Below are 27,350 nucleotides of genomic sequence, written 5' to 3'. Positions count from 1 at the left end.
CAAAAAATCCCCACAAAGACCGCTTCGCCCTGTCTGCCTCTTAATGCAGCAGCTCAGTTTAAAGAACATCAGTGTAATAAAACACGTTTCACACACACACACTCTCCGCATTACCTGCTTGTTGTATTCTTCCTCGTCACCTCGTGCTGACAAGCTGCCCTCTTGAAGCGACAACACACTTTTAATTTCTCTCCCATACCATTCCTAAGTGTGGGAAAAAAAATCCATTACATAAAAATAGAGGAAAAAAAAAAGCCAATAAACCACAAATCACTAAATACTGCTTTCCGAATTACACACTTTCATTTGTAGTATCCTGGCAACATTTTTCACTTGTTCTAAGTGAAAGCCAGAAGCCCCCTTTTCTCCTAATTTTTACCACTTACCTAAACAAATGCTATGACTTCTACACAACCTTCAGTAGGTTTTTCATACACATTCATTCATTCACTTAATCTAGAAGTCTACAAAACAGTAATTTGCTAATTCGAATTTATTTAATCACAATTGGTTTTGTAACACTAAAGTATTATTTCTGCTGTATCAAGACAGTGACTCCACTGCTTTGGGATTACTTTGGGATTAAGTGAGCTTCAGAATTTTTCTTTTATGTATATCTTATAACTCATTGAGCTCTTATAAGGAAAAATATATGGCAGATGTTATAAAGAGCAGCTCAGCATGAAAAGCAACTTGCTCTAATGTTACTAACAAACAACTGCGTAAAACATTTTCACCTCCACTACATTGTTTAATTGACCAAATGTAATGCATTCGTAGTAGGACTACTGCTTAAAGCCAGGCACATGCAGCACCTATAATTAATCCTATTTGTAAGTAAATGTAAACCCCAATAACAAGTTACATTGGTCCTGAATGAAAGCACTTCAACACTTATTCTGCATCAAGTAATATGCATAAAGGTAAATCTTTAGAACAATTAACTTCACCAACCCTGCACTTCATACCAATGGTGTACTCAGCAAGTCTTCTGTCTTCCAGGCAACAGAAGCCTTTCATAAAATTATAAACAACAAAACAACAACTTTTAAGAAACAGAATCTAACCTCACAAGAATTAACTTCAAAAGAAACTCAGATATAACTACTGGATTTTCCTGAAAGCTTGAGTGATTTTACTTCAACTCCCCCAAAATACTTAACAGACTGCAGACAAACACAGGGAGAAAACAAAAAAGAAAACAACAAAATAGCAAATCTTTCAAAAACAAAAACTTTTTTCAGCTACAGCAAGTAATAAATTGTGTGCATAATTATGATAAAGCACTCTTAAAGGACATTCTCTCTCAAGCAAAAAAAAATAAAAAGTAATAATTTCTGTCAGTTGTACTTCCATGCTAGATTAAATGATTACATGCTTCACAATTCTCCACAACAAGGTAGCTTTTCATAATTGTAGTATAAAGAGTATGTAATCTGTGCTTTGTTTAACAGCTCAAAAAAAGCAAGTCTAAGCCAGCAAAAATAAAATGGATGGCACAGAAATACCAAAATGGAAGCAATGAATGGAAACACTACATGCGTATCAGCCCATGGCACAGCTGTGACTCACAAAAATACATTGTAACAGCCTACCACAAGGGTATGCAGGAGGGTTGCTCAAAAAAAAATCCCTAAACACAACAGGGAAAATCTAGCATCACAAAATACTCCTGACCTCAATCTGCTTTGAAACAAAACAGACTTGCACAGCCACCCCAGGGATAGTCTCTAAACTGTACATCACTAAGCTGAAGCAAAGAAAAGATGTTTCTTCAATGTCACCAGATCCAACAGGCTATAAAAATTACCAGACATTGACAGGAATATAGCTGTGCAAGGAAGTTATGAATGCAGGTATGCAGCCATGTGATGCTTGCCAGATGATTGGTTTATGAGTGTAAGTCAATTGCCACCATGAGAGAGATCTGCATCTTCGGAGAGCTTCCTCACTTCCAAAGGCAGGGAGAGCAGCTATTAAGCCCCCAGGCACCTGCTCTGTACACTGAAGTCCATGACAACACAAAAGCGACCTTCCAAACTAGAAACATAAGCACAAACCCACCCACATCTCAAAGGGAGTGTTAATTAACATGAACAGTTCTCATCACTCCATCTCAAACGGGATACCAAAGGCATTCCAGAAAAATCATTAAAAATTACTACAGGCATAAAAATTCAATTTGAAGAGACAAAAGAAAAGATTAGGGCTATTTACTTTAAGATGAGCGTTGGAAGGCAGGGTTAACATATTGTGAGTTACAACTAATGGCAGAGTAGTTTGAAGCCAGCTAGTCATTTTGCTTAATACAAAACCAAGATCCTTGATGCAATCAGAACTAATTTAAAAACATTATGTTTTTAACTACAGTACAAAGTTAGAGTGTAGGACTTGTTACATTACACTGATGCAAAAAAGCTAATGAAGGGTCTTTGAATCCTTATAAACATTAGTATCAATAGTTTAGAGGATTTTTGAAAGAACAGATTCACGTTTCAAGTCATACATTTATCTATTTAAAGGAACTTTTCTAAACGAAGAACTGCATTCAAAGGCTTTCTTGTCCTGTGCAGCTAGTGAAAGCCAAACCAGACAGTAAGAAAAAAAAAAAAGACACACATTGATGCTTCTACATCCCTACTTCAGAGTAAGCTCTAACAATGCTTCCTACTGTTGTTTCCAGAGCATACTATGAGAAAAGCTTAAAGAATATTTTAAATGAAGGTTCACTTGTTTTTAAAACTTCTACATTGCTTTACACTTTTCCTCCCTCCTGCTCCTTGTTTATGTTACAGTCTGATTCTTTCCTTCTCTTACCTTTTTTCAGAAGTGCTCATACCTTTCTTTCCCTATAGTTGCTGTAACTGTAACCCCCCAGATCAGCCAATCCACACCTTTTCTTTCAGCCCTGTATCATTGTCATCCAAAGGTGCTGGTGCGTATTTCTTGAACCCAAACACAGGATTTTTTAAACAACTCCTTTTAAAAGGATCACAGTCTAAGCTCTACTATCTCAGATGAAATTGCATGTGTCCCTGAGTAGGAAAGGGAAAGAAAAAACAATATACTTGGATAAGGTTGTTCCAGTTTTAATTCAAACTGCATTTCAGACAAATAAAAGCCATCACAGCTGAGTTCTAGACAACCACACAGTATTGCGTTCGTATCACACAACAGGGGCTTAGAACACCCCAACTAATTTGTTTCTTCCCCTCTTTTATTCCAGCAAGTTAAAAAAAAAAGAGTGGCAGAATCACATAAATGTCCCCATCAAATGTTTTCAAAAAATGCTGCTTCTCTTCGAAAGCGGATATAAACAAACTTCCCTCCCAGAAAAAAAGATTTGATTTTTCAGCCCCCCAAAATTTGGCTCCATATATAAATGGCATGAGCACAAGCCATTTCTTTGAATCTGAGATCATTTCCAATCTATATCACTTTGTAATATCCCAAATATTTCAGTTACTTCAGTGAAGTAACACAAAATAGTAACATCTCAATTACTCAAGGTGATGAAAACTCCCTGGGTTTTAATTTACCAGCCCAGAGAAAAAGTTAAATTTTACAGCTCTGAAGGCAAATGAATCAAACATATGTACACATAAAACCATTGAAAGCAAAGACCTAAGTGATTCAACAGGACTGCCTAGTAATAGAACTGACTGCAAACTCATTTTAGATATGCTTTAGTCCAAATAGTTCCAACACAGTAATTTGTTTTAACAAAAGTCACTTACTCTTATACCTTTTTGTGAAGAAAGCGCAATAGGTAGAGACAAGCCTAGCTATGTCTGCTTAGGGCAATCACGCCAGCAGAATTAAAAACGTGTCCTGAAACAGCTTCAGTGAAATATGTTGTGGCTTTTTAGGTGATAGAAAGCCTTAGTAAAATATAATCTTAATAAAAAAGTTTATGAAAATATTACAACTCTAGTCCTCTTCTTGTCCTAACCTAGACCTGCTGTTTTATTACCACTATAACTCCAAACATGATACAATCTATCTCCACAATTTTTTGATGTCAGTTCTCACTCACTTCCAAGAAACTCATAAGGACACTAGCCTGTAGTACAGGCCAAAGGTACAGTTCTGTGAAGTGCTACTGACTATCTCTGCAGCTACCGTTGTGTCTACCACCTCATTTACTAGTATCGTTTGGGTTTATTTCAAATTCTGCTTTAAGCACTCAAACATGGCATGAAGTTTCTCCAGCCTGGATGTGCAAAATACACAGACAGAACCTATTCAGCAACCCCTGTAGTAATGACAAGCACTAATGCAGTAAGTCTTCTAGAAAGTTACTTCCATCTTCTGAATTAGCTCCGAACTTGAAGTTTTCATACGAGCTTCAAACTGGTTCAATTCCTTTAAAATGGCCTGGTTTCGCAGAAGAGCTCTTTTTTGTCGTTCGTTTATTTCTTCCAAGTATTTTTTCAGCTTCATGTACTTTAGTTTTATTCTGCAAGAGAAAGAAGAAGAAGAACATGTACTTAAGGAGTATGAAATTAAAACAAACATTTCTATTACAACCACTTTTCTTCAGGCACATACATACTAACATTTATATAGGAGCTGCCCAACTGTCCAAAGCTACGTTAAACAACAGTGATGTCCTTTTGGTTGTATAACTTGAGGTTTAAAAAGGATTTTTGGTTTGGTGCTCAAAAAGATAAACACATTTCAAAAATTTCATAAGTTTGTTCGGAACGGGTTATGCTTTGAATTAATGTGATACGCATGTCTAAAATGAAAACTGTATTTAGAAGAACATGTTCTGCAAGTCCAGCATACTGTGAACTAAGGCTGTGGTTTCACAGTTGCTTTAAATCAACCTAAATCCATGCTGCCACCAGAAGGGGCATCTCACTCCAGGCCCTTCTTTCTTTTTTGTGCCAATACTATATACTATACACACATGGCAAATTAAGCCAAGAGCAATCCAACTGAAAATCCGTTTGAACTCTCTCTCACCCATCGAAAAACACAGATTCACTTTCAGACAGACCTATTTTTTTTTGTCTGATTATAAGTCAGCTGGACAAGTATTAGTGTTAAAGGGAACACATGAACCAAGGGCAGACAGGATCTCATCTGTTTAGGGCTCAACCTGCCTATAAGTCAGCTTGAATTGGTTGTGAAATTGCGACCTAACTCCCCCCAAAGTGCCAATATTTTGACAGACACTCCAGTTCAAGTTCTGTTGGATTAAAATAAATCAAATTAAAAGTGAAAAAGTACACGTGCATGTTTCCACACCTCTTGAGGTATTTTTTCTTCAAGATAATCTCAATTTTCTACTCTAAAGTCCCTCTTTCAGAAGAGGAGTCTCCAAGGGATTTGGCCATGATTGCACCTAGCCCTCAGTCACTTGAACTAAAATTGAAGAGTCACCTCTCTGGCTTTACAAAACACAGCTAAGAAAACAAACACTACAGAGACAAGAATGCCTAAAAATCTGCTCCTCTCTGGAATCCAGGTGCCGTTCCTGGCAAGCTAAGAGACTTCCATCCGTGCAGACACCACATTCCAGATCCTCTTCTGGAAGGGAGGCTTCTACAGTCAATTTCAAATAAACAACCCATGCTTTTCATACTATTTTATTTTAAGAACAGATTTATGGCAAAGTTCTTCCCAAACTCAAAAAAAAAAAAAAAAAGCCAAAAAAAAAAAACACCATAGAACTACATAGGCTATAAGAAAGCTAGGATCTTTCAATGCTCATATGCTCACTGGAAGGCCATCAGTTCTGGAATCTCTTCCCCTACATTCTAACTTGCTCAGGGCAGGAATTTCACAGTTCAAATATAAAAAGGAGATAAAAAAGCAAGAAGCTTTGTTCATAAGAGAAGCAACCACACTGAACTAAACTTAACAGGTAATTTGGTAATTGGCAGCAAGTTCAAATCACTTGGTCTTCCTCAATAAGGCTGTTAATAGCAATGCTTATAACCTCATGCATGTTATACATGTATATAACAATATCAGTAGGACAAGAGAATGCAAATGCAGAAATATGAACAATTGTTTAATATACACGGCCAGAGTAACAAGTGTTTGTTTGTTTTTTAACCTCCACCCTCTTTTTTAAAAAAAAAAAAAAAAAAGACAAAACAAACTGTATGTGCAATTCACATTAAATAGTTAATGCAGAAACAATCCAGGGAGCTAGGACCAGAACCTAGAATATCTTGTAGTACTTCCTAAAAGTTTAAGGACATTCTAAGACCCTAGAACCATTACAAAATCAACATCAAGATAACATTCTAAAAGCATCCTGTGATACTGTAGTCTTTGTAACTAAAAAAGTCTATAAGGTTTTTTTTAAATAAACTTACAGGTATGCATCAGATTTTTTGTATTCCACCAGTTTTCTTTCCAATTCCAGCCTTCTGGTTTCACTAGAAGAAAGCAAACAAAAAAATTTCATAATTTAAATTCTCAAAGTGCAAGAAGTCAACATTATTCAGAGCATATACTTCTCAGAGAATGGAACACATTTCTCCTACAGATTGGTAGTCTTATGTCTTGATCCGCCAGCCAAGCTTGTCACAAAAAAAAAAGTTCTTACTTCTCCCTCTGCTCTTCACTGGAAGAAGAGCTAGGTTGTTTTAAAGGGAGGGCAGCAAAGAGATGACAACGCGTAAACACGTATATATCCATTTAAACCCCAACAGCACAGCCAAAAAGACTCCTGCACAGTTAAAGTTCCTATTTCAAGTCCTTTCTCCAGCAGCCTCTGGAGATGCTCTAAGCACTGAGATCCTCTCACCTAGTCCGAGTCACTCAACAAACCACATTCAATGCAGGAAATATTTAGCTTAACTTCCTCAAACAGGCAGTATTTCACACAATAGTTTTTAACTTAAAATCAGCTACATATTTCAGACTCATGCATTAAGATCAAATACATCTAGAGATACGCTAGCATTACCTGCTGGAACTACTAAAGGGCAACAGATAAATGTAACAAAAAAAACCTTACGGTTGTTAAAACACTGTGGGGACATCCGTATCTGTCAAAAGCAGTGCAATGGTATAGGTCCATGGGGAAATTCATACTGCTTTACAACAAACTCCATGCCTGACCCACAGCATAATTCAGATACCCGTTTTCAGAAGGAGTACGACAGAATAAAGGTGGTAATATTAGTTAATGACTACAAACTGTTTCTGAAAAGGAGCAACTACCCCATCAGTAAAAAACAATTGATGAGACAAGGGCTTCCAGTAGGCACACACTACAAATCCTGCAACAATCAAAGCAAGTACCTTAAGTTGTTCATTAAAAATAATCACCAGCTTTTACTAGCTATGAAGGCCGCATAGGCGAGAGCACTGCGGGCATACATGTGAGATTGCATGCAGCCATATGGCTACACGTGCTTTTCCATGCACTCCCCTACAAACGTGCATGTCACAGCCACACATATTTGCCTCCTCCCACTTGCCCTGCACCAGAGGAAAGCAAGGAAATCCTTCCTGCTTCTTAAGTCTGCAAGATCAAGGCATACATTTTATCCATCTTATCCTGCCACTGTCTGAAACAAGATTACGTTTTCATGTCATGTATGCAATTTAAAAGCCACGCTTCATCTGGGATCTCATCCTTTCAATTTCCTTTTACATGATGGACAGCTAAGCAAAAGCAGATTTCAAGATCTTGTTTTTACACTTCTAGAAGTAATTTTCATGACTCGATGAAGAACACTGTGATATCCTGATGGATGTAAGAGTCAACAGATGCGAACAGCCATTGGCTCCAATCCTGTTTCTCATCCTCCGATACCACAGGTTGCACTGCACATCTCACTCCTCGGTTCCTGAAAGATCATTTCCTTTCTACCAGCATCCCACTTGCTAGTCAGTGCTACAGATGTTTAGGTAGCACCTGAGTATATAAATAAGGTCTTCTCTAGAGGGAAGACGAAGTATAAAAACCATCAGGTATGAGCCTCACAGCATTTGACTACCATCATTACAGATGCCTGAAATGGTTACTGTAACACCTGGGGTGTTTTGCAGCACACCTCTGTCCAAGACATGATTTAGAAGCCATTCAAAACTATTTTGTTTGGTAGCCCAGATTCCAACAAAGTTCCAGTGCAGTTTCTTAGTGTCAGTGGCAGAAGTGAAGCTTGAAGCAATACAGAGACTATTTTGACTGCTCCATTACTACATCACCTCCCTTTTTACCTGAAAAATAAAGCTCTCAGCCTGAAGCTTCTATTTGCATCAGGTTAAAGCACTGCAAACAGCCAGTTATAAACTTTATTCTTAAATAGGCAAAAATAGAACACTTCAGGACTTTGTAAGGATCCAGGTGGCTTTTTCAAACAACCCTGAATCTTCAGTCTGCAGAGAAAGCGTGTTTCTTTGGGATTTGAAAGCAGAATTAAATTCTCTGTTCAACCACAAGCTCCGTCTAATCTCTGGCATTTCACCAGGCATCAACCTGTAGTGATATCTGATCCTTCACCTCCTAGTCAAAGCAGCAGGATCTGCCTCAATATTTCTTGAGATACCGGGCCCTGGTCTCTTTGTGCTTCAGTACTGCATCTATAACATAGGAATAACAGTACTACTGTGGTGACACCCTGTTGAGAAAAGTACAGAGAAAATTGTGAAGCACTTAAATACAATGCAAACTTTCCATAGAAGTAAGAAATGTAATTTTTACAGTTGTTTTTCTACACCAGTCTTACATTAAACCAACTGTTTAGCACTGAGCTGTATCCAACAGCTTAGCCTGGTACCTGGACAGCCTGCTCAGGGTATACCAGTAGGTATCATGTAAGGCTTTGGCCAGAAAGACAAAACAAGCCAATTAACCAACTACAGCAAATACAGTCCACTTCTGTAAAAGATGCAAGCAAGCATGCAAAAGAGAAACAAAGAGTTGTGTTTGCAGGTAGCCAGTTTCCTTTAGAACAGCACAAGCTAGCTTTCTCAGGGAGGAAGAAAGGTGGCACAGACTCAGTAAGAGCAGCAGCCACTTCACCACTCGAATCCTGGAGAAACACGATGCTCAAAGCCTCCTGCATGCAAATCCAATCCCCTGGACAGGTTCGAGAGGGCCTGTTCAGCACCACCTTCTACAAACACATGTAACTGATACCAGCAAATATTTTGGAAGCTAATAAACCTGTTTTACACTCTCTGCTCAGGGCTTGTCAGTATTTGCACATGTTTACAGCAAGTCACCCGTAGCATGAGGCATCTGGCCTCACTGTTTGAGAAGGATGCTAATTTCAAAGTTAGTCACGGTGTTAAGTACAGCACTTAACTAAATAATTTATCTACTTCATCTCAAACACTGCCTCTCTCACCAGCAAGAGTAAATGCTGAGTAATCACAACACAGTCAGTTCTGTAATTAAACACCAAAGTAAACGCTCCGCCCCAGTTCATTTATTACCTCAGACACCCAATATCTAACTGTCCATAATTTTGCATACAGACACCACTGACCTGTCTACAGAGACCTATGCCCGCAGTACTGTTTATATCTTGACTGGACTATGTACCAGCATTAAGAAATAAAATTCATCAAATAAAGTCTAAGATATACATTAAGATAGTTATGTTTTTTGCACAACACTAGTTTGCACAAGGCTAATTTCTCAGACACTTTAAAACTCAGGTATTTAGAGGGGAAAAAAAAAGAAGAGATGAAAACAGGAAGAAAAGAAATATTCACAAGAGCTCCCTCTGAGCTCACCAACAGACAGGTGGGAGACACAACCAAGCAGCAGCTTCCTCCACCACACACAAGCTCTTGCATATATGGCTCCTTAGCCATGGCCTCCTGCTTGCTTAAACTGAAGAGCTCAAAGCAGGACTGCAATCTGGAGTGAAACAGCTATTGGGCACTTCAGCTCTCAGAAGAGGTGACTTGAAATTGGATCAGTGCAGAATTTCCAAGGTGTGACTTTAAAAACTGAAGTGATCCAGTGATTTTACTAAACATTTTATACTTTTTTACATTAAAGAAATGTTTAGATATAAATTATCACTTTACCTGTGAAATTCCAGAAAGGCAACTGGCTTTGCAGCACCATTGCCGGAGGCAACCCTTCAAACTCCCCAGATAGCAGCATACAACTTATTTACCTGGATCTGGGATAAACGGTTACACATTTGTCAACACCATCAATACAATCTTTTTCTTTTTCTTTTTTTTAATATATATGTTAAAGCACAGGCACTTCAAGCATGCCAGAAAAGGTCTGTTTATTATCACAACATTTGTCAGCTGGGTCTGCAAAGGAAGCACAGCTCACGCGATCATGCTGCCTGCCTGTAATCCCCTGCCCACAATGTCTCCTGAACCTCCTGGCGTAAGCAAACGAGACAGAGGAGTTGGTGCCTGAGATGCAGCCTGTTCCTGGTGGTTTCGGAAGAGCTGGTGAGGGGCAGCCCACACGCACAGCACGGGACCTGATGACAGAGATGTGACCTGATGCAGAGAGGTGGCCGGCGTGGCCCAGAGCCTCAGGGGGCACAAGGCACCCCTGCTCCTGGCAGGGGGAGAGCTGCACACAGACACAGTGCTCACAGCAGTATGCAGGCTCGAGCACTGGGATTTTAATCTGCTCCCCTCCTTCACTTTCTGATGCCATGCTCTAGACACGCTGCCTTCCCTATCAAGAACCTACAACTTCTGTAACTTCTAGACAATAAAAAGCCACCACCGTGTTGTATATACATGTATTCTCCCCCACTTTCTTCCCCAATAGAAAGCCATTCCTGTTTTGTTTCCCATCGGTCTTCCGGACCAAAACAGGACTTCAGCGAAGCCGCCCGCAGTGTTTCTGCCAAGGCGCTACCGCAGGCATCGCCGGACCCGCACGCCCCGGTGCCCATCACCGCTCAGAAGCGGCTCCCAGCCCCTGCGGCGGGCAGCAACCGGGGTCCCCGGCAGGCCCGGCCCGGCCCGGCCCGGTCCGGCGCGGCCCCCCGGGAGCGCGGCGCGGGGCCCCCTCACCTGTCGCGGAGGCGCCGCAGGAGGCCGCCGGTGCCGCTGCCGGTGCCGGAGCCGCGGCCCACCCCCCGCCTCATGCCGCGCTGTTTACGGCCGTGGCCTCCCGCCCTGCCCCGCGCCGCCACGCCCCGGAAGGTCCCTCCGCGCGTTGCCATGGCGACGGGGCCTGGCGGCGCGCGGGAGGCTTGGGAGCGGGGGGTGGCCCCAGGCCCGGGGGAGCTCGGGGGGTGGCACGGCAAACGGGGACGGCACGGCACGGCAAACAGACGGGTGGCACGGCTCCCCGCCCTGCGCCCGCAGTTCGTGAAAACAGCAGGCTCGAGCCTCACGTGGTGTATGCATGCCCCTGTGCACATAAATACAGAATCACAGAATTGTCTAGGTTGGAAGAGACCTCAAGATCATCGAGTCCAACCTCTGACCTAACACTAACAGTCCTCCGCTAAACCATATCCCTAAGCTCTACATCTAAACGTCTTTTAAAGACCTCCAGGGATGGGGACTCAACCACTTCCCTGGGCAGCCCATTCCCATGCCTAACAACCTTTTCGGTAAAGAAGTTCTTCCTAACATCCAACCTAAACCTCCCCTGGTGCAACTTAAGCACGTTCCCCTCATCCTGTCACCAGGCACATGGGAGAATAGACCAACCCCCACCTCACTACAGCCTCTTTTAATGTACTTATAAAGAGCAATAAGGTCGCCCCTGCGCCTCCTCCAGGCTGAACAAGCCCAGCTCCCTCAGCCACTCCTTATAGTACTTGTTCTCCAGGCCCTTCACCAGCTTCATCGCCCTTCTCTGGACTCTTTCGAGCACCTCGATGTCCTTCTTGTAGCGAGGGGCCCAACATGTGTGTACGTAGATACATATGTATACATGTGTGTACATAAATGCATATCCATAGGTATACACGTGTACATAAATATATATACATATGTATACACACATGTATGTAAATACGTACAGATATGTATACCTGTCTGTCCATAAATATGTATACATGCATATACGTACACATACATGTGGGTAAGCAGCCATTGTGCTGGCCCCTATGGCAAGGAGATGCCTGAGGCACTGCTGCCTGCAGAGCTGTGCCTGAGCTGCTCCCAGACCCGGCAATGCTACATAGGGGATCGCAGCAAGCGGACCCACAGCGAGCTGTCCCACATCAAGAGATGTCCCCACAGCGAGAGGTATCCCCCTGGTGAGAGCTGTCCTTGGGGCAAGGCAGGGCTCGAGGGAAGCACCCTTGCACCCAGAACAGGGTCATTGTGCAGACCTAGCAAGGGCCTGAGGCATTTTGTTGAGGGAAATCTGCAGCGTGACCTTTGGGACAACAGGGGACTGGAGATTTACACTATTTATTCCCAAATTATTACTTACACTGTTAATTTGACATGAAATCTGTTAATTCAATGATTACTACAGCTGTTCAAATGGTTGTAGTGCAGAGTCAAGTCTCCAGTCTGCCATCTTTTTTATAACCTTGAGGTAGTAATTTCCATGTCTCAGCCCCCCTCAAAAAAATTCAGAATTTTTCTGAAAAATAGAGACTTTGCAAGGTGCTAGGACATAAATCCAAAAATAACTGGGAGCTGCTGAACACTTACAGTAAAAGGGGCCATGGTGATGTACCAATACCAATGCTAATGCATTAATCATGTGAGGAGTGGGTATTGGAAGACAGGGAATTTCCAAGACTTTAAAACGTTAAAACCAGTAAGGCAAGCATACTATCTGGGGCACAGTGAGTCTAAAATCCTAACATACACAGAGAAAATATGACAGCTTTGTTTGTACTCCCTTTAACAGTTTGCTTTATTGAGTTTATGGTACACAGGAAAAAAAATGCAAATGGCTAATTTCCATTTGTATAGAAACCAAACATTTCAATAAAATTCACGATTGCTCCTTCTCTGAATTGTGACCTTGTCCAGTTGGCACAGCTTATTAATGTTTTCAGACAAAACTTTGTTGGTCAGTGGAAAAAGTCACACCACCTTCAGTGAGCACTGGGGCAGTTGAGACAAGCCCCACATTCAGATCTCCAGCATAAACAAAGTGGGAAAGAAAAACACAGTTTTTTATTTTCAGATTAAAACTTAGATCCCTTTGAAATGAAGTTGTGAAACCAGTGCTTAAATTCACCAATAAAGATGGTTCCTCCCATACTGAGAGGGTATTTGAATTTAAGGCAAAGCAATGCTACATCAATGGACAAAATTGTGTGTAGCTAGAAAATGTTTAAGCATAATTAGAGCAGGAATCATTATACAGTTTGTACAGGATCATCATCATAATTACCCTTCATTAGAACTTCTGCTCAACAACAGGGACATGAAAGAATCAGTTTCACTTGCAAGGTAATACTGCCATGACTGAGGGCATCACTGGGGCCCTGGAAGAGAGACGCTACACTAGTTGCACGGGGTTCACGCGCTCCAGAGCCTCAGGAGTAGCTTCAGATTCCAGCAGCGGTGACCTTGTCCCATGGATTGGGTCCTCTGCCAGGTTTTGAGCCTGTGTGGCTCCATTCACCTGCATCCTCAAACTGGGATAACCAAATTCAAATGTAAAGCAAAAAGCTTTGCTGCAGTGATGCAGTGGTACTTAACAGTTCCCAAATTAGCTTCTGTCACTTGAATAACCATAGCTGCTGTCTGGCTTAGCCTTTGCATATCTATTATAAATAAATGGCTCAATAAGATATGGAAGGCTTTAGCTCATGTAAGAGCCTGCCTACTCAAGAAAATACACATGCAAAGGATTTGCAGATTTGGGAGCCTTTATTATTGAATTCACATAAGATGCACTCATAATAAAAGATGTACTGTTCTTTCTTACTCTTCTATTTACTGAAAGCAAGTACATGTTATTGAGACCTCTGCGGCAGCACAATTTCACATCTTAACAAGAGCTGAGAGGCAGAATCTAGGTCTGACCTTGCCTAAATTTCCAAAGTTGGACATTTTTACCTGGATTGTGGCTTCATAGCTCAGGTCCAGGTCCATCAGTGACTGCCATTCCCTTTACAAATGTGTAGGGAAAAAGAACGGAGCTTTGACACCGCAGCTGCAGAGATAGCCCCACTCCTTGAGCGACTGCAACGCATTGATGCCATGGGAGCAAGCCATAGGTCTGCTCACAGACATCCCACCTGAGTGCTGGCCATGCCAGCTGGAAGCCACCCCGGCTCAGTCACCGCTTCTCAGTGCGGGGACCCAACGAGATGGAGTGGTGTGTCTCCCTGATTGCCTTGCTCAAAATCAGGTGAGGAAGTTCAGACTGTGAGCATCACCCATTTCACCTCATTTTGGTGATTTTGTCTGGTGCCAGAGAGCACTCTGTGAAGGCCTCTACAAATGGCCCTTGTGCAAAGCTAACTGTGGGATCCTACCCCTGGCTAGCCCAACTGTTCATAGTACTGAAACATCTCCCCAGCCTTTGTACCAGCATGATGTTCCTGCTCAGTCATGGGGACAGATAAAATGGAAATAACAAGGTTTGCATCATTTTTATTTTATTTTTCTGAGCATCTCTCATATGAACTCTCCTTGCTAATATCTACATCAAAATAAATAGTCTCCCCTTTAACACTAAGGTGAGACACTAAAAACTTGTTATTTCCAAATGTCAGATGTGAAACACCCTCCATCAGTCTGACATATTTTGAATGCATCACTGATTGTCAGTGCAGAAAACTGTCAAATGCTACCTGGCATTTGAACAAGAAAACACTTACATACACTACATTTTTGTTATTTTTCAAAACAGGCAAAGAATTTGGTTTTGTTAAGCCTGTACCCGTGACATACCAGGTTTGGTTCTGGAAGACTAAACTGCTTTTGAAAATATTTGTGCTTGCTAAAATAATATCAAAACTTTCAAACACTTACATTGCTGAAACTATGAATGCATATTATATTTACATACTGAAAATTTTTATACCCAATTTAAGATTTGCAAGTCTCGGTTCAAAGAAACTGATGTCCACCTGACGGCTCGGCTCAGGAAGAGAGATCTGTAGGACTACACAGTTTATTCATCTCATGACCCATGCCAACACTGGTGATATTTTAATCGTGAAACCAAGCAAACACAGGGGGCAGGGGTCTCAAGGCACTGCCTGCACAGTAGAAGGGAATTCTAGAAGGGAATGGTGCCAGCTCAGGGAGCTGCTGCCACTGCTTACTCATGGGGTGCAGGTTCCCCTGCCCCTGATCCACCAAGCAGCTCTCCTCACAGTGAGCACACTTCTAGGAACATTTCCTAGGAGCACACAGGAGCAGCTGTGCAAATAAGCAGCCGGAACCCAGTCCCTCCACTATATTTCCCACATTTTTCCCTCTTGTCCCTTTAGTCTCTGGTGATGCAGGGTGCACTCAAATCCTCTGAGGCGTTACAGAGCCAGGTCTGTGATGAAATCCTTCATGCTGACACTGATGGGCTCATAATTGACTGATGAATAATCTTATTACTCATATCCCTGATAACTAACATCAGTACCCCATCCCTGAAAGCCTACAAAGAGGAGTGTTTTGTTTGTGTTCTTCCTTTAGTACTTAACACTTCTTTTAAATTGTTTTAATTTAATTTTAATGTAATCTGATAAGAGCTGTACAACTGTCAAAGAAATCTGTCTCGTTCTGTCTTACTAAATGCACTTTGAATGAAATTATGTTTTTCCTCAATAGCTGCCAAATGAAGGTATCTCTCAATTCAAATGAAGAAGGGATTGATGTGCACTAATCTTACAGTTCAACGCATTGTTTTTAATTGAGGGAAGAAACAATGTGTGCTTTTGGTGTCCTGCTTTCCTCTGGAGATATAACAGTACCCTGCAAAGTGCAGAATTTGCCTCGTTGTGGTGAGCATCTGGCTGTGGGGTGGCCTACCTTGAGGAGAAAAAAGGAATGAGAGAAAACGAGGAAGAAGGAAGTAAAAGAGAGGGTATTTTTGTAGGGGAAAAATGAAAAAAAAAAAGACAAGGGACAGATGATAAGCACACGCCTCCAGAGACATCCCTCCAGAGGCAGCTCATCCAGCAAAAGGCTTAAGGCCAGCTGGAGAAGGTCAGAGAGGTCCGAGATGCCACTAGGTCTGGGAATGACAGGAAGCTGCTTGCACAACCAGAAGTTGTTGGTATCCTCCCGTAGGGTGCCTTGGGACACTGCCTCCCAACAGACACGGCCCTCGGCACGACTGCTCTAATGACAGCAAGGAGGCTTTACAGATTAAGGGCCCTCTGTGTATTTTCACTTACTGTGAGGAATGCAGATATTGCTAGAATAGAATTAACCAAATCACAACTTCAAAAGCATTAAGATAAATCATTCGTAAAAAACAAAAGGGTGGTCATCCTGGAACACTGATGTATACAGAATATACACAGATGATATACGTAACAGAGCCTGAAAAATTAATCTCAGTTCTCTGCCACCATTTTGTTATTTCTGTCAAAACACAGCAGTCTGGAGGGGTTGTGTGATTTCACTGGGAGGGGATTTGCAGAAGCCCAGGCTGTGATATACTGAAAAGAGGCTTTTCCTCTATGCTCTTATTTGGTTTTGAGAGCAGCTGTACATTTAGCTGCAGCTTGCCCACAAGCCAGGACATAACTGAATACATTTTCTTTTTTTTTTTTTTTTTTTTTTTTTTTTCAATTAGATTCATAATACATGCCCTGGTAGCTATGTAAAAGACATACAAAAATTTGCATAATGCCCATATAAGTCTTTTTGTTAATGAATCAAGTCCCAAATGAAGAGCACTAATAATACATTAGCAATCAAAGAGCAAATAGCACCAGTGAACATATCTCAGCAGAGCAGTTATGTGGATCCATTTCTGACTGTCAGTGTCAATGCATGGAAGCAGTAATTAACATGTTGAATTTAATGTTTAAATTTTAATAAATTTAAATGTAATAAAATGCTTTTATTAAATGTTACAGTTCCTTGAAACCTATTATTACTTGTGTCTGATGCATAAATAGAAAATACATTGTCTTACTGAAGAACGCAGTGTTTGTTGTCGACAGGACAGGTGAAATGAGTTTCTCCAGCAAGAACTTGTTAACACAGGAGCCACTGATAATAAATGATTAAATACAAACTTAAGAACAAGAATACAGCATTTAAAGCCATATAATGTTTATTAAGAATGTAAGGGCCTTATCCAAAGCCTGTTGAAATCATTGAAAAGTCTCTAGTAATGCCATTGTCAGTGAATTCAGAATTAATCCTGTAGAATTTAGATACAAGCACACACCACTGTTTACACCGCCGTGTTGTTAATGAGTGAGAAATGCCATGCCATGGGAAGGGGACCAGTTTAGAGGCCCCTTGCTGGGAAATCCCCCTGTCCGCAGCCATCTCAAAGTGCTTTTTGAGTCTCCTCCACAGCATGGGAAGCTCTAAGACCAGGAGAGCTCATGTATGACCTGACTCTTCTCTGTTTCCTGCAAGGCACTGAGTCTGGAGAGGATTTCTGGGAGGTTGTAGGTCTCTCTGCTTTCCCAATAATTCAAAGTCACCGCAGTTTCTAAGATGTAGACACGAATTAACCAGCAGCTTCTAGTCTGTTTAAATATCTGTTGTCTGAAGAGGAATGAGTAGATTGACGGCACTGAGTTTCCCTGTCTCTGGAGAAACGAGAACTGGATTTAGGTTTTCTGAGATGTGAGACAAGAAGCTGAATTTGAGCTAGGCTACTCAGAGCAAGCCATCAAAGGGCTTGACTCCTGTCTTATCTTAAATCATCTGCCTGCTTCATGCTGCAGAGTACCCCATACAACCACTACTTTAACCTCCATTGCTCCAACTGAAAGGGTTGTGCTGTATTTCTGCAGGAAAGGCCATTTTATGCTTGCTGGGGTCACTGCAGGAGCAGAGGTGCAAAGCCAGTTGTGCTGCTCCTCCTCACAGACTGCGGCTGGACCCTGCGCGACCACACAGCACAGACCATGACCACAGCCACCAGGGCTGAACCTTGTCAAATCCTGCAGATGGAGATCACCAGCCATGGCAAGTGCAACCCGACATCTCCAAACTCTGCAAATGAATCAACCTGTGCCCGAGCACCTCCCTGCCTCCTTTGCATGCGGGCTGGCGTTTGTAGCTGCCCATTCATGGGGCAACCAGGCAAAGTGGAAGCATCCCACTGCTCCTTCAGAGCTTGGTCCTTTGTGCCAAGGCAGGGCCATGCCACATTTTTGCCAGGATCCTCCCTCTGGAAGCAGTGACCTGATGGCTGCGCTTCACCACCAAGGGGTTGCTGTCAAGGCACGGCTAGCAAGGTCCGCAATCCTTGAACTAGCAGATGCTGCGCCCGCTGTTCTACAGGACAAAGATGCATTGGGCTCTTTTGTTAGTATTTTAACAACTGAGTGCATTGATCTGATGCACTGAATGAAATACTGAGAAAATTTTTCTCCACAAATCGTGAAATGCTAAAAGGAAGATATAAAATAACTGAGAAATTCTTTTGAGTTAGATGTTTTCCTTTTAGCACCGCATTTTAGAGTGATCTGTTTTGTAGAGTTGCTTTCCATGTTGACAGGGATGAGGCATTTAGACAAGGTAAAAAGACTGGAGGATCCAAAATCCTAGACTTAAAGGGAGAATGTCTGGCCTATTGTCTGTTTTGATTAATGAAGCCTTTTGCATAGCGAGATAATGTGATCTTTACTGAGCATGGAATGCTACTGCACAGCAGAAATATCAGAAGTATGAATAATATTCGACATGATAACGACATCAATAAGCTAATCTATGTATTACTGGATTCTGCTCAAAAATGCCTCAAATGATATTTGTTTATTTCGTAATTGTCAGCCACTTTGATGCACTTGTTATCAGGTTCAACAAGTGCTCCAAGCTACAAGGGTTTGAAACAAAGGGAAGCACTTGGACGAGTCTTGCAGTTTAGTGGCATTTGGGGTGAGGGAAGCCAGATTCTGTGGCTGTTCCTAGCCCTTGCCACAGGTAGCGAGGTGCTCCTCTTTACACACACGTTTACAAACAGAGAGCCTCCTGAGGATCCCTCACTACCATAAAACAAAATATTTAAACCCTCTTAAAGATGTTTCTATTTCAGCATGATTGTGAGTCATCAGTGTCTCTGTAAAACAGAAAGCGAGCAAATCAGCAAAATAGCCACAGCAGCATGCATGGAAAATCTGTTCTGTTGAGCTGGAATTATGTTTAATTCTGAACTAATTTCCAGTGACCATTTGGTCACTGTATCCACTTAATTTTTACTTCTGCATGAGGTTTGGAAGTGGGCATCCTGACCCCATGAACAGCCAGAGAAGCTGGCGTGCTTTCCAGTAGAGCCAGTCTGCATGCCACGCAGGGTGACAGCTATATGCTGTTTCTCTATTTTCTTCCTTTGAAATCTAGTTTCAAGAGGACATAGTATTTTTCACTTCCCGTCCCAAAGTGCTGTGCTGCTTTTCTGTGATTTATTATTTTCTCCTCTGTCCTATGTAGAAGATTATTGTGGCGATGAATGAAATCAACCATGTGTATAAACCATTCATTCATTTGAAAAGCAGGAGAACAAGCATAAGACTATTAAATTAATTAAATTGTGTCTGCTCAGAGCTAAGCATCACTGGGCCCTGCCCTCTGCACTCCATTTAGTATATGCAACAGTAAATAATCACGTCGAATATAAAATAGGAACCTGAAGCAGGACCTCTCAAAAAGGCTTGAAAACAGATGGAGAATATTCCAACGGTGCATTTAGAGAGTACTCTAAAATTGGCTTCAGCTCTACTTTTGAGTAAACACTGATGTAAATCGGGTAACCAGGTAGGATGCATGAATAGCAAGGGTCTGTCTCACTGGGCTGACTTTCAGGCTAGAGGTCCCAAGCGCTTCGCCCATTGCTAGAAGCACACAGCAAGCACTGGGCACAGGCAGGTGGCCCTGAGGCAGCCTGTTCCCGACAGGATGGGACAGGGACAGGGGGAACTGGGGCACCTGAGCCGGGCTCTCAGCACCCACTGTGGCTGGGGCTTGCCTGCTAAATACTGACAGGCCAGTCCTTGTCTCCCGAGCAGCAATGGCAACTGCAGCAGTCCAAAAACTTTTCCACGAGCAAGCCTTTATTCTTGGTCAGTAAATATACCCTGCTCAGCAGGTTTTAGCAGAAAGACGAACCCAGAGCTCACATGCAAGTCAGCCTCTGGCTTATTCTGAGTCCCTCTACTCGCATATTTTAGGATTACATTTCTGCCTTTTTTTTTTTCCCCAAACGGACTTAAAAGGGAAGGCAACTGTTTCACAAAGCTACCTATTCTCCTACAGGGATTATGCGCTTTTTTTTTTTTTTTTTTTTTTTAATTATTTTTTAATAAAAGAACGCACGGAACCAAACAAAAAAAAGAAGTGCAAGGGAAGTTCATAACCGCTTCCCGGCTGGAAAGACCGCGGACTCCGCGGTTTCCCGGCTCTGCCGGGCAGGCAGACAGACAGGCGTACGGACACACAGCCGCGCCGCTTCCCCCAGCAGCGCCGAGGGGAGGGGACGCGCAGCCAGCCGGGGGCACCCCCGATGGCTCTGTTGCAATTCCGCGTCCCTTCCCTGCACGGGAACCTCGCGGCGGCCCGGGCAGCCGTGCCAGCAGCGCGGAGCTGCGGCCCCCCCGGGACTCCGGCGCTGCGTCCTGCGGCCTCCCTCAGGCCCGCCGAACCCGTCACCGGCAGCAAGAGAAGGGTCTGAGCTGGGCAAAGGCTTTTTCTTTAAATATACATATATATTTAACAAAAAAAAAAAAAAAAAGGAAAAAAGAAAAGCAAGCAACCAACCGACCCCCAACCCCGAGCGAGCAACCAAAGGAAGCAGCCTCCACCCGCGAGGCGCCAGCAGTTTCGGGAGTTGCTGCCAACCTCCGGCTCTCCTTCGGTCCCGCCGGTCCCGGGACAGCGGAGCCGCCCGCTGTTCTCCCCACGCCGCTGGCTGCCGCAAACGAGATGGGAAAGAAAAGGAAAAACATCGCCGCGGGGCCGGGCTGCGCCCCGGGCGGGCAGCGGATCCAGGTAGGTCCCGCCGGCTTCTCCTCCTCTTTCCGTGCTCGCCTTTTTAAAAATTTATTATTATCATTATTATTTGTTCTCCCTCTCTCTTCCTCTCCCCCGTTCTCTACCTCGGGTGCTTTACTTCTGGCAGCTTCAGCCCCCCGGCAGCGCGGCCGGGCCGGGAGCCGCAGCCGGGGGGTAGCAGGGGGGATGTTCGTCCCCGTCTGCAGTCCCAGCGCTGCCCAAAACCCCAAAGCCCCCGGGACGCACCCCGTCAGGGGTGGCAGGGGACTCGGTGCTCGGCCGGGGCCCTTTTGCACCGGGCGGGCAACGGCTCTGCCGAGAGGGCAGCGAGAACAACGCCGGCAACAAGTTGGGGTTTTCCAAAGGTTCCCTCCGGGTCCCGCCCCGGTGGGGAGAGGAAATCGTGCTGGTGGTACCGAGGCCGCCCCCCAGCCCGTCGGAGCCCCCAGCCCGGCCGGTACCGGAACGGGACCCCCTCCCCCGGCCCTGCCCGCCCAGCCCGGCGGTGCGGTGGGGATGTCATCAGGAGACAATTACCTTTTCAGGGCGTCCGCGTCTCCTCACAGAGGCTGTTATTTGGGAAATAGGATCATTTGATTTCATATTGCACTAAATAACACCCAGCCGGCTCAAATTGCCAGCTTGCTAACAGCCACCCATTGGAACAAATTGCGGGGCGCCGCCGCCGGCCCGGCCGTGTCCTGTCCCGCTTCCCGCTGCCCCTTCCTCATTTTTCTTTCCCCGTTTTTTTAAATGCTTGGTTTACTCCTTTGGGCCAGCAGGGCCGCCCCCGGCTGCTGCTTGGCGGGGGGGGCTGGGACTTGGAGTATCGGGGGGCGGCCAGGGGGCGCCTCTGCCCGGCGGCACGGGGAAACCTGGCGGAGCCCCGCGGAGCGCGACCCCGTGCAGGCCGGCAGGAGGGTGCTGGGGTCTGGCCTTTTTTTTTTTTTTTCCCCTTTTTTCTTTTTCTTTTTCTTTTTTTTTTTTCTCTCTTTTTTCTTTCTTTTTTTTAGTTTAGTTTTGTTTGTTTTCCTCCAGCCTTAAAGCCGGTTTATTATCATTTTACGAAAACAGAAGCGATTTCAGTCTCATTCCCCGTGGAGCAAAGCCACCCGCGAGACAAGCGGAGGCTTCCCCGTGGCCCGCGGCGGCCCCAGTCCCCTTTTTCCCTGCCCCGTGCCCGGCCCCGCGGGCTCCGTCCCCTGGCGGCGGCGGGGCTGCGACTCGCGGCGTCCTGAGCGTGTTGTGCTCCGCCAGCCGCTAATCAAGTAATTTCCCAATCCCAGCCCCATCAAATTGCTCTTTAGCTGTTGAACTGTGGAGTTTTGCTCCTCTTTTCTCATGCTAATCAAACCCATTCAGCGTCTCTCTGTGAGGCTATTTGTAGTGGAATAAATCTCCTTGTTTGCCTGCTGCATGATTAATTGATATTGTTGTATGGCTTTTGTTTGGGCTGCGGAGAGCTGAAAGGCAGCTCATATTGGATGTGACGAAAGGAGCTTGAAACATCATTTCGCTGCTGAGGTCTTTCAGAGGTCGAGGGATAGACCGATCGCATTATTCATCCTATTTATTTATCCTTATTAGAAAATATGATGAAAGAATAAGGACCGGAGTCTTTTTTAAACAGTGCATACACAACCCCAATTAAAAAAAGTGCCGAAGACGAGGCCTTTTCTCCATATTAGAAAAATAGCTCTTTTTAACGAGGACCAATTAAATTGTACTTCATTTTACCTGGGATTTCACAATAGACTTAGCAACAAATTGCCTTTCTTCTTTGCTGTTAATTACCGACAGAGGCGGCCGTACTCCTCATGGCGCAAAGCCCTCATGGGGCAAAGGCACCCACCCCGACCCCAAACCCAGACCCTGGCAGTGGTGGCAAGCACTGGGACTGCTCTCGTGGCAGACCCAAGCTCCAGCCAGCCCCCAAATCTAGCCAGGCCAGGGCCATATCCCCCTCAAACCACGGCTGAGCCTCGGTCCCCCCATGCCTTCCTGACACACACATGTGGAGCTATTTCGGCCTGGCCCTGGCCTCCATTCCCAGGCCTCCCCGGCTCCCCCCATTATTTTAAAAACTGCACCCGTACTCCCCGAGGACATCGCTGCAACCAGGATACTCAATTAAATAATCCCAGCTCTTTGCTTCTCCCACAAATGGCTTTTTTTTTTCTTCCCCTGAATATTTCCTTTTCCAAGTTCCTTTTCAAAATGAAAAAAGAAAAAAAAAAAAAAAAGAAAAAAAAAAAAAAGGAAGAACAACAGAGAAAAAAAAAAGAAAAAGAAAAGGGGGGGGGAGAAAAGAAAGAAACTGTTCTCCTTTCTTTTCCCTATGTGCAGGGTAATTGATAGGCTCTATCAGAGGTCAGGATTTGCATAAGAATTAAGAGCAGTAAATTAATTTAATATTCCATGCACATCTCCAATTATTCCTGCAGACCTTTGTCTTCACGGCTGGCAAAGAGAAGGTTCAGCTGCTCTTCAACCAAACAACATCTGTGCAGTTAATAATTTGATAAACAGCTCATACAAATAGTTTCTGAATTATCTGCCAACCCAATGACTATTCAGTTTTGAAACACTTGGCAAGGCCTGCTACGTGTGGTCAGAGCTTTGTAGCCTTGCTCCCATGATTTAGCTGCCTGGACGGACATTTTTCGTCCTTATCTTTTACATATAATCAGCTTCTTGCAACAAAAAGGCATCAATAACAGTATGTAAAATAAGTTATTACCGGTAATTAATAAAAGCTCCCCCCCCCCCCAATTTCAGACAATTTTTGCCTGGGCTGCAGGAGTGGGGTTGCATGTGCAGAGCTGCAGCCTGGGTGACGCGCCTCTTGCATGGAGCTGCTGTGGGGCCACGGACCCTGCCAGCACCTTTGGGGCTCAAGGTTTACATCCCTGCTCGGTCTGTGTCAGGCTTTATGGGCAGCATCATCGGTGCCCACACAAACGGCGGTTAATCGTTCAGGCTGCAGGGCAGCTCAGATCTATGCTCCTCAGCTGCCTCCTTCCCTGCAGCACAAGCTGCAAAGGGGCAATGCTTGTTTTTGGAAATTCCCACTTTCCCTTGCCCCAGCTTCAAAGGGAGGGAGGCTGAGAGCAGCCTTCTGAACCCCTCTTGCAACTCAGCAAGGGCAGCCTGACTTGTACCTTTGCTTTCCAGAGGAAATCCAGCCTTGTAAAACCAAAGCAGCTCTTTCCTCCCCCCAGCACGGTTTTGGAAGCCCATCGCCACATTCGCCAACCACTGCAGCTTCCGACACCACGGCAGTGGCACCAGACTTGCCTGACTTAGTTTTAAATACACACATTTAATATACAACCAACAGCAATAATTATAGGGGTAATACCCCAACAATCCCCTCTCTGCTGTATAATCGGGATGATAACCTTGCACAGACACGGATGGTCTTTGCTAATTTCCTCTTCTGCGTGGCTTGTTTTTTTAGCGTTGCTTCTGATAGGTATTAATAAGTGTGAATGGATACATGTAGAAAGAGAGAGATTTACATAGATATTGGGAATCCACTTGTAGTGAGCTCAGATCCAGTGAAACTGCGTGGATAATGAAGATGAATGGAAGGGCTAATTTGTTCCAGTGTGTGGCAATACGCCACCTTCATTTTCAGTGTGAGGAGCCCCCAGCTCAAAGGCAGGTGCTAGCACTGCTGCAGGATCCGTCCCCACCACACGGTTGGTCTTTTAAAGAAATTGGCTTCCCAGCAAGGCAGCCACGCTGTATTTCAAATTGCTGTTCCATCTCTTGTATTCACAGGTCTAAATTGAATGTACAGAACCATTCCTTTCTCTGCTTAATGTAACACTTGCAGCAAAAGCGCTTGAAGCAATTGAAAACTACATCGAAGTTTTGAGTAGTCTCGATAAGAAGCGCTAGGCTCGATGTCCTCGCACTTTAATGAGGGTATGCAGCATCGATCCATACATACTGGCAAACATTCTTCAGTGCAGAGCTGCGAATGCGCGGCTCCACACCAAGACCTGCTCAGCGGACAACAGCAACAACAGCTGGGTGCTTGCTGCCCCCAAATCCTCCAAATCCCCCAGCTTTGGCTTCGGCAAGAGCTGTGCCCCACACACCAGCCAAGCTTGCCTGCGGAAAGCCCATTTACAGCACATGCTGCAGGCACAGGTGGCTCGTGGCAGAGTGAGATGTGGCCGGGAAATGCAGTTCCCAAACTGCCTCTCAGAGCTCCCGTCTAATTGTGTTTGCCAGACAAATAACTGCCCTTGTCCCAGTCCTGGGCTGTATGTCCAATTACTCTGTTGGAGTGCAATGAGAAGGAAAATTAAATTTGTACCCTGAATGCTGTAATAAATCCAACATGCCTCTGCTAATGGGGGCTATGGCAAGGGGCAGTGCCATGGGGCATCCTGACACTGCAGTTTCAAGGCACAGCCGCTTTTTTACAAACCTGGCCTGGCAGCATCACCCGTCTTCCAGGAGCCAGGCACAAAGCGAGGATCCTTGGCTTGCTTCAGCAGGCTGGGAGCTGGGGCTAGCACGGCTAACGTGTGCTGTGTGGAGCTGCCCCCAGCCTGACCCCACAGGAGTCCGTGCCGAGTCCCCATGTGCAAACTCCTTGGGAGGGCTGCACACCGACTCGCCTCTCCAGAGCCTGCCACAGGTGCAGCACAGAAACACAATGAAGGTGGAGGCCCTCCACAGCCCCAGCAGCACCGGCACCTCCTGCACGCCCCCAGCTTACACCCCGGGCTGCACCAGGGCTGGTTCTACCATGTGTCTGCAGTGCCAAGCAGCTGCAAACCACACAAAAATTTGCCAAGGGTCCACTAGCGATATCGCTGCCACTCATTACCACCAGGCACTAAGCATCACTCCAGATTAATAAAAAGGTGGTTTTTAAAAGATTATGAAGTTCTCCAGGGTAAAGGGAAGGTTAATGCTCCTCTATAGTCATGCAAGTTTTGTGTTTGCCGTCATGAAGATTAGTTGGTTTTTCTCTCCCTTCTAAAGAGAAAATTTATGCGACGAATAGGAATCCAGGAATAATGACATCAATGGAAACACAAGGAATAAGTGCCAAACGTGGATGGGTGCCTGGGACTCAATAAAGCCCTGCAGGTTCACCCAGCAGAGGTGACACGACGCAAGGCAGCGCTGGCCTGGCCATCGGGAGGGGGCTGCAAGCTGGGATGCCACTGAGGGGCAGCGCCCGGCACTGGCTGCAGAGACCCTCCATTAAGATTCAGAGGTTGCAGACTCAATTCCTGCCACTGACAGCCCTCGCTGGGGCGTGGCATTACCTGATTGTAACACGGGATTCAGCAGTCACACCAGCATAAAACCCAGAGCTCACAATGGGGAACCAGAGCCCTGCATATTCAACACCTGCAGCTTCAGGGCTGCAAAGGCCCAGGGATTTGCAGGTAAATGGGCTCTTTTCTCTCTCCTTTCCAAAATTCAGATTCAGCTCAATCCGCTGTGCTATCTCCAGAGCCTGGTGCTGCTCTGACCTGAGATTATATTTTGCTCCATTTCTTATAAAAAACACATCAGTTTTGCACCTGAATGCAACCCGCATTTTTTCTTTGGGAAACTAAATGTGCTGCTTTAAGAAACTCAAATCCCCCTTGTTAAGGCGGGCCTGGATAAACCCCAAACTCTGAACACTTTGGGCTGTTGTGAGGAAGAAGAGCATTCCTGGCCCCGCCTGCAGCCAGGGACCCACGCCCCCCACCCGGCTCTGTTGCTCCCCCCCCCCCCCCCCCCCCGTCACCTCCGCACAGTGCCCCTGGGCTTCACCCACACGCTGCCTGCCCAAACCCACCAGGTGCTGCTCCCACATGGTCAAGGGGGATGTGGTGCTTGCAGGCACATCCCCAGCTCCAGCCGTTCCCTGCTTTCTGTCTGTGCTTTGCATGAGCAGCCCCAGTGCCTCTGAAAGCACAAACCCCTTAGTTTGCCACTGCAGGCGATGATAACACAGCTGCTGTTTACCCCCAATGCCTCTGGGCAGCAGCAGCCCAGGTCCCCGCCAGGACCCAGCCCCGAACAGAGCCTGCCATGGGACACCCCTGCCTGCCCCACACCTCTGGCAGCAGGGACAGCTCCAAAGGAGCCCAGGCCTGGCATGGTGCTTTTTAAAAGCAGGAAGATACAACGAGGCATGGCACTTGAGACCCTGCCTCCTTGCTCCCATCAGCTCACCCTTGAAGCTCTTAAGCCCCTTTGGTCCCTGAACTTAACCACAGGGAGAGGATTTCAGCACCAACACTTGCCAGCGGGTGTTAGGCAACTTAATTAATGTTTGCAGAGCTCTGAGCAGG

The 27,350-nt window shown here is 44.8% G+C and overlaps 1 protein-coding gene and 1 long non-coding RNA gene across 6 annotated transcripts in view; one reads left to right on the top strand and one right to left on the bottom strand.

Annotated features, from left to right (window-relative positions):
- Positions 1-21,940, bottom strand: part of KIZ (kizuna centrosomal protein) — a 60,493-nt gene extending 38,553 nt beyond the window's left edge. For 2 of the 5 annotated variants that reach the window (XM_084514301.1, XM_084514302.1), the window contains exons 1-4: positions 10,984-11,150; positions 6,336-6,398; positions 4,307-4,459; positions 115-205 (exon numbers count right to left, since the gene is read on the bottom strand). In XM_084514301.1, coding sequence (XP_084370427.1) covers positions 115-205; positions 4,307-4,459; positions 6,336-6,398; positions 10,984-11,135 — 459 coding nt within the window. In that variant the 5' untranslated portion in view covers positions 11,136-11,150. Of the gene's footprint in view, positions 1-114; positions 206-954; positions 1,014-4,306; positions 4,460-6,335; positions 6,399-10,017; positions 10,116-10,983; positions 11,151-21,567 lie in introns of those variants that run through there. The other 3 variants (XM_084514303.1, XM_084514304.1, XM_084514305.1) reach the window with 3 other exon arrangements.
- On the top strand, positions 17,646-25,451 carry LOC311434248. The gene is made up of 2 exons (XR_014691338.1): positions 17,646-21,027; positions 24,817-25,451. It is a non-coding gene; the product is annotated as an uncharacterized lncRNA (long non-coding RNA).
- The last annotated feature ends 1,899 nt before the right edge of the window (positions 25,452-27,350 follow it).

Source organism: Aythya ferina, assembly GCF_964211825.1.
Source record: "Aythya ferina genome assembly, chromosome: 3".
NCBI lineage: Eukaryota > Metazoa > Chordata > Aves > Anseriformes > Anatidae > Aythya > Aythya ferina.
This window is presented reverse-complemented; position numbering and strand designations above follow the sequence as displayed.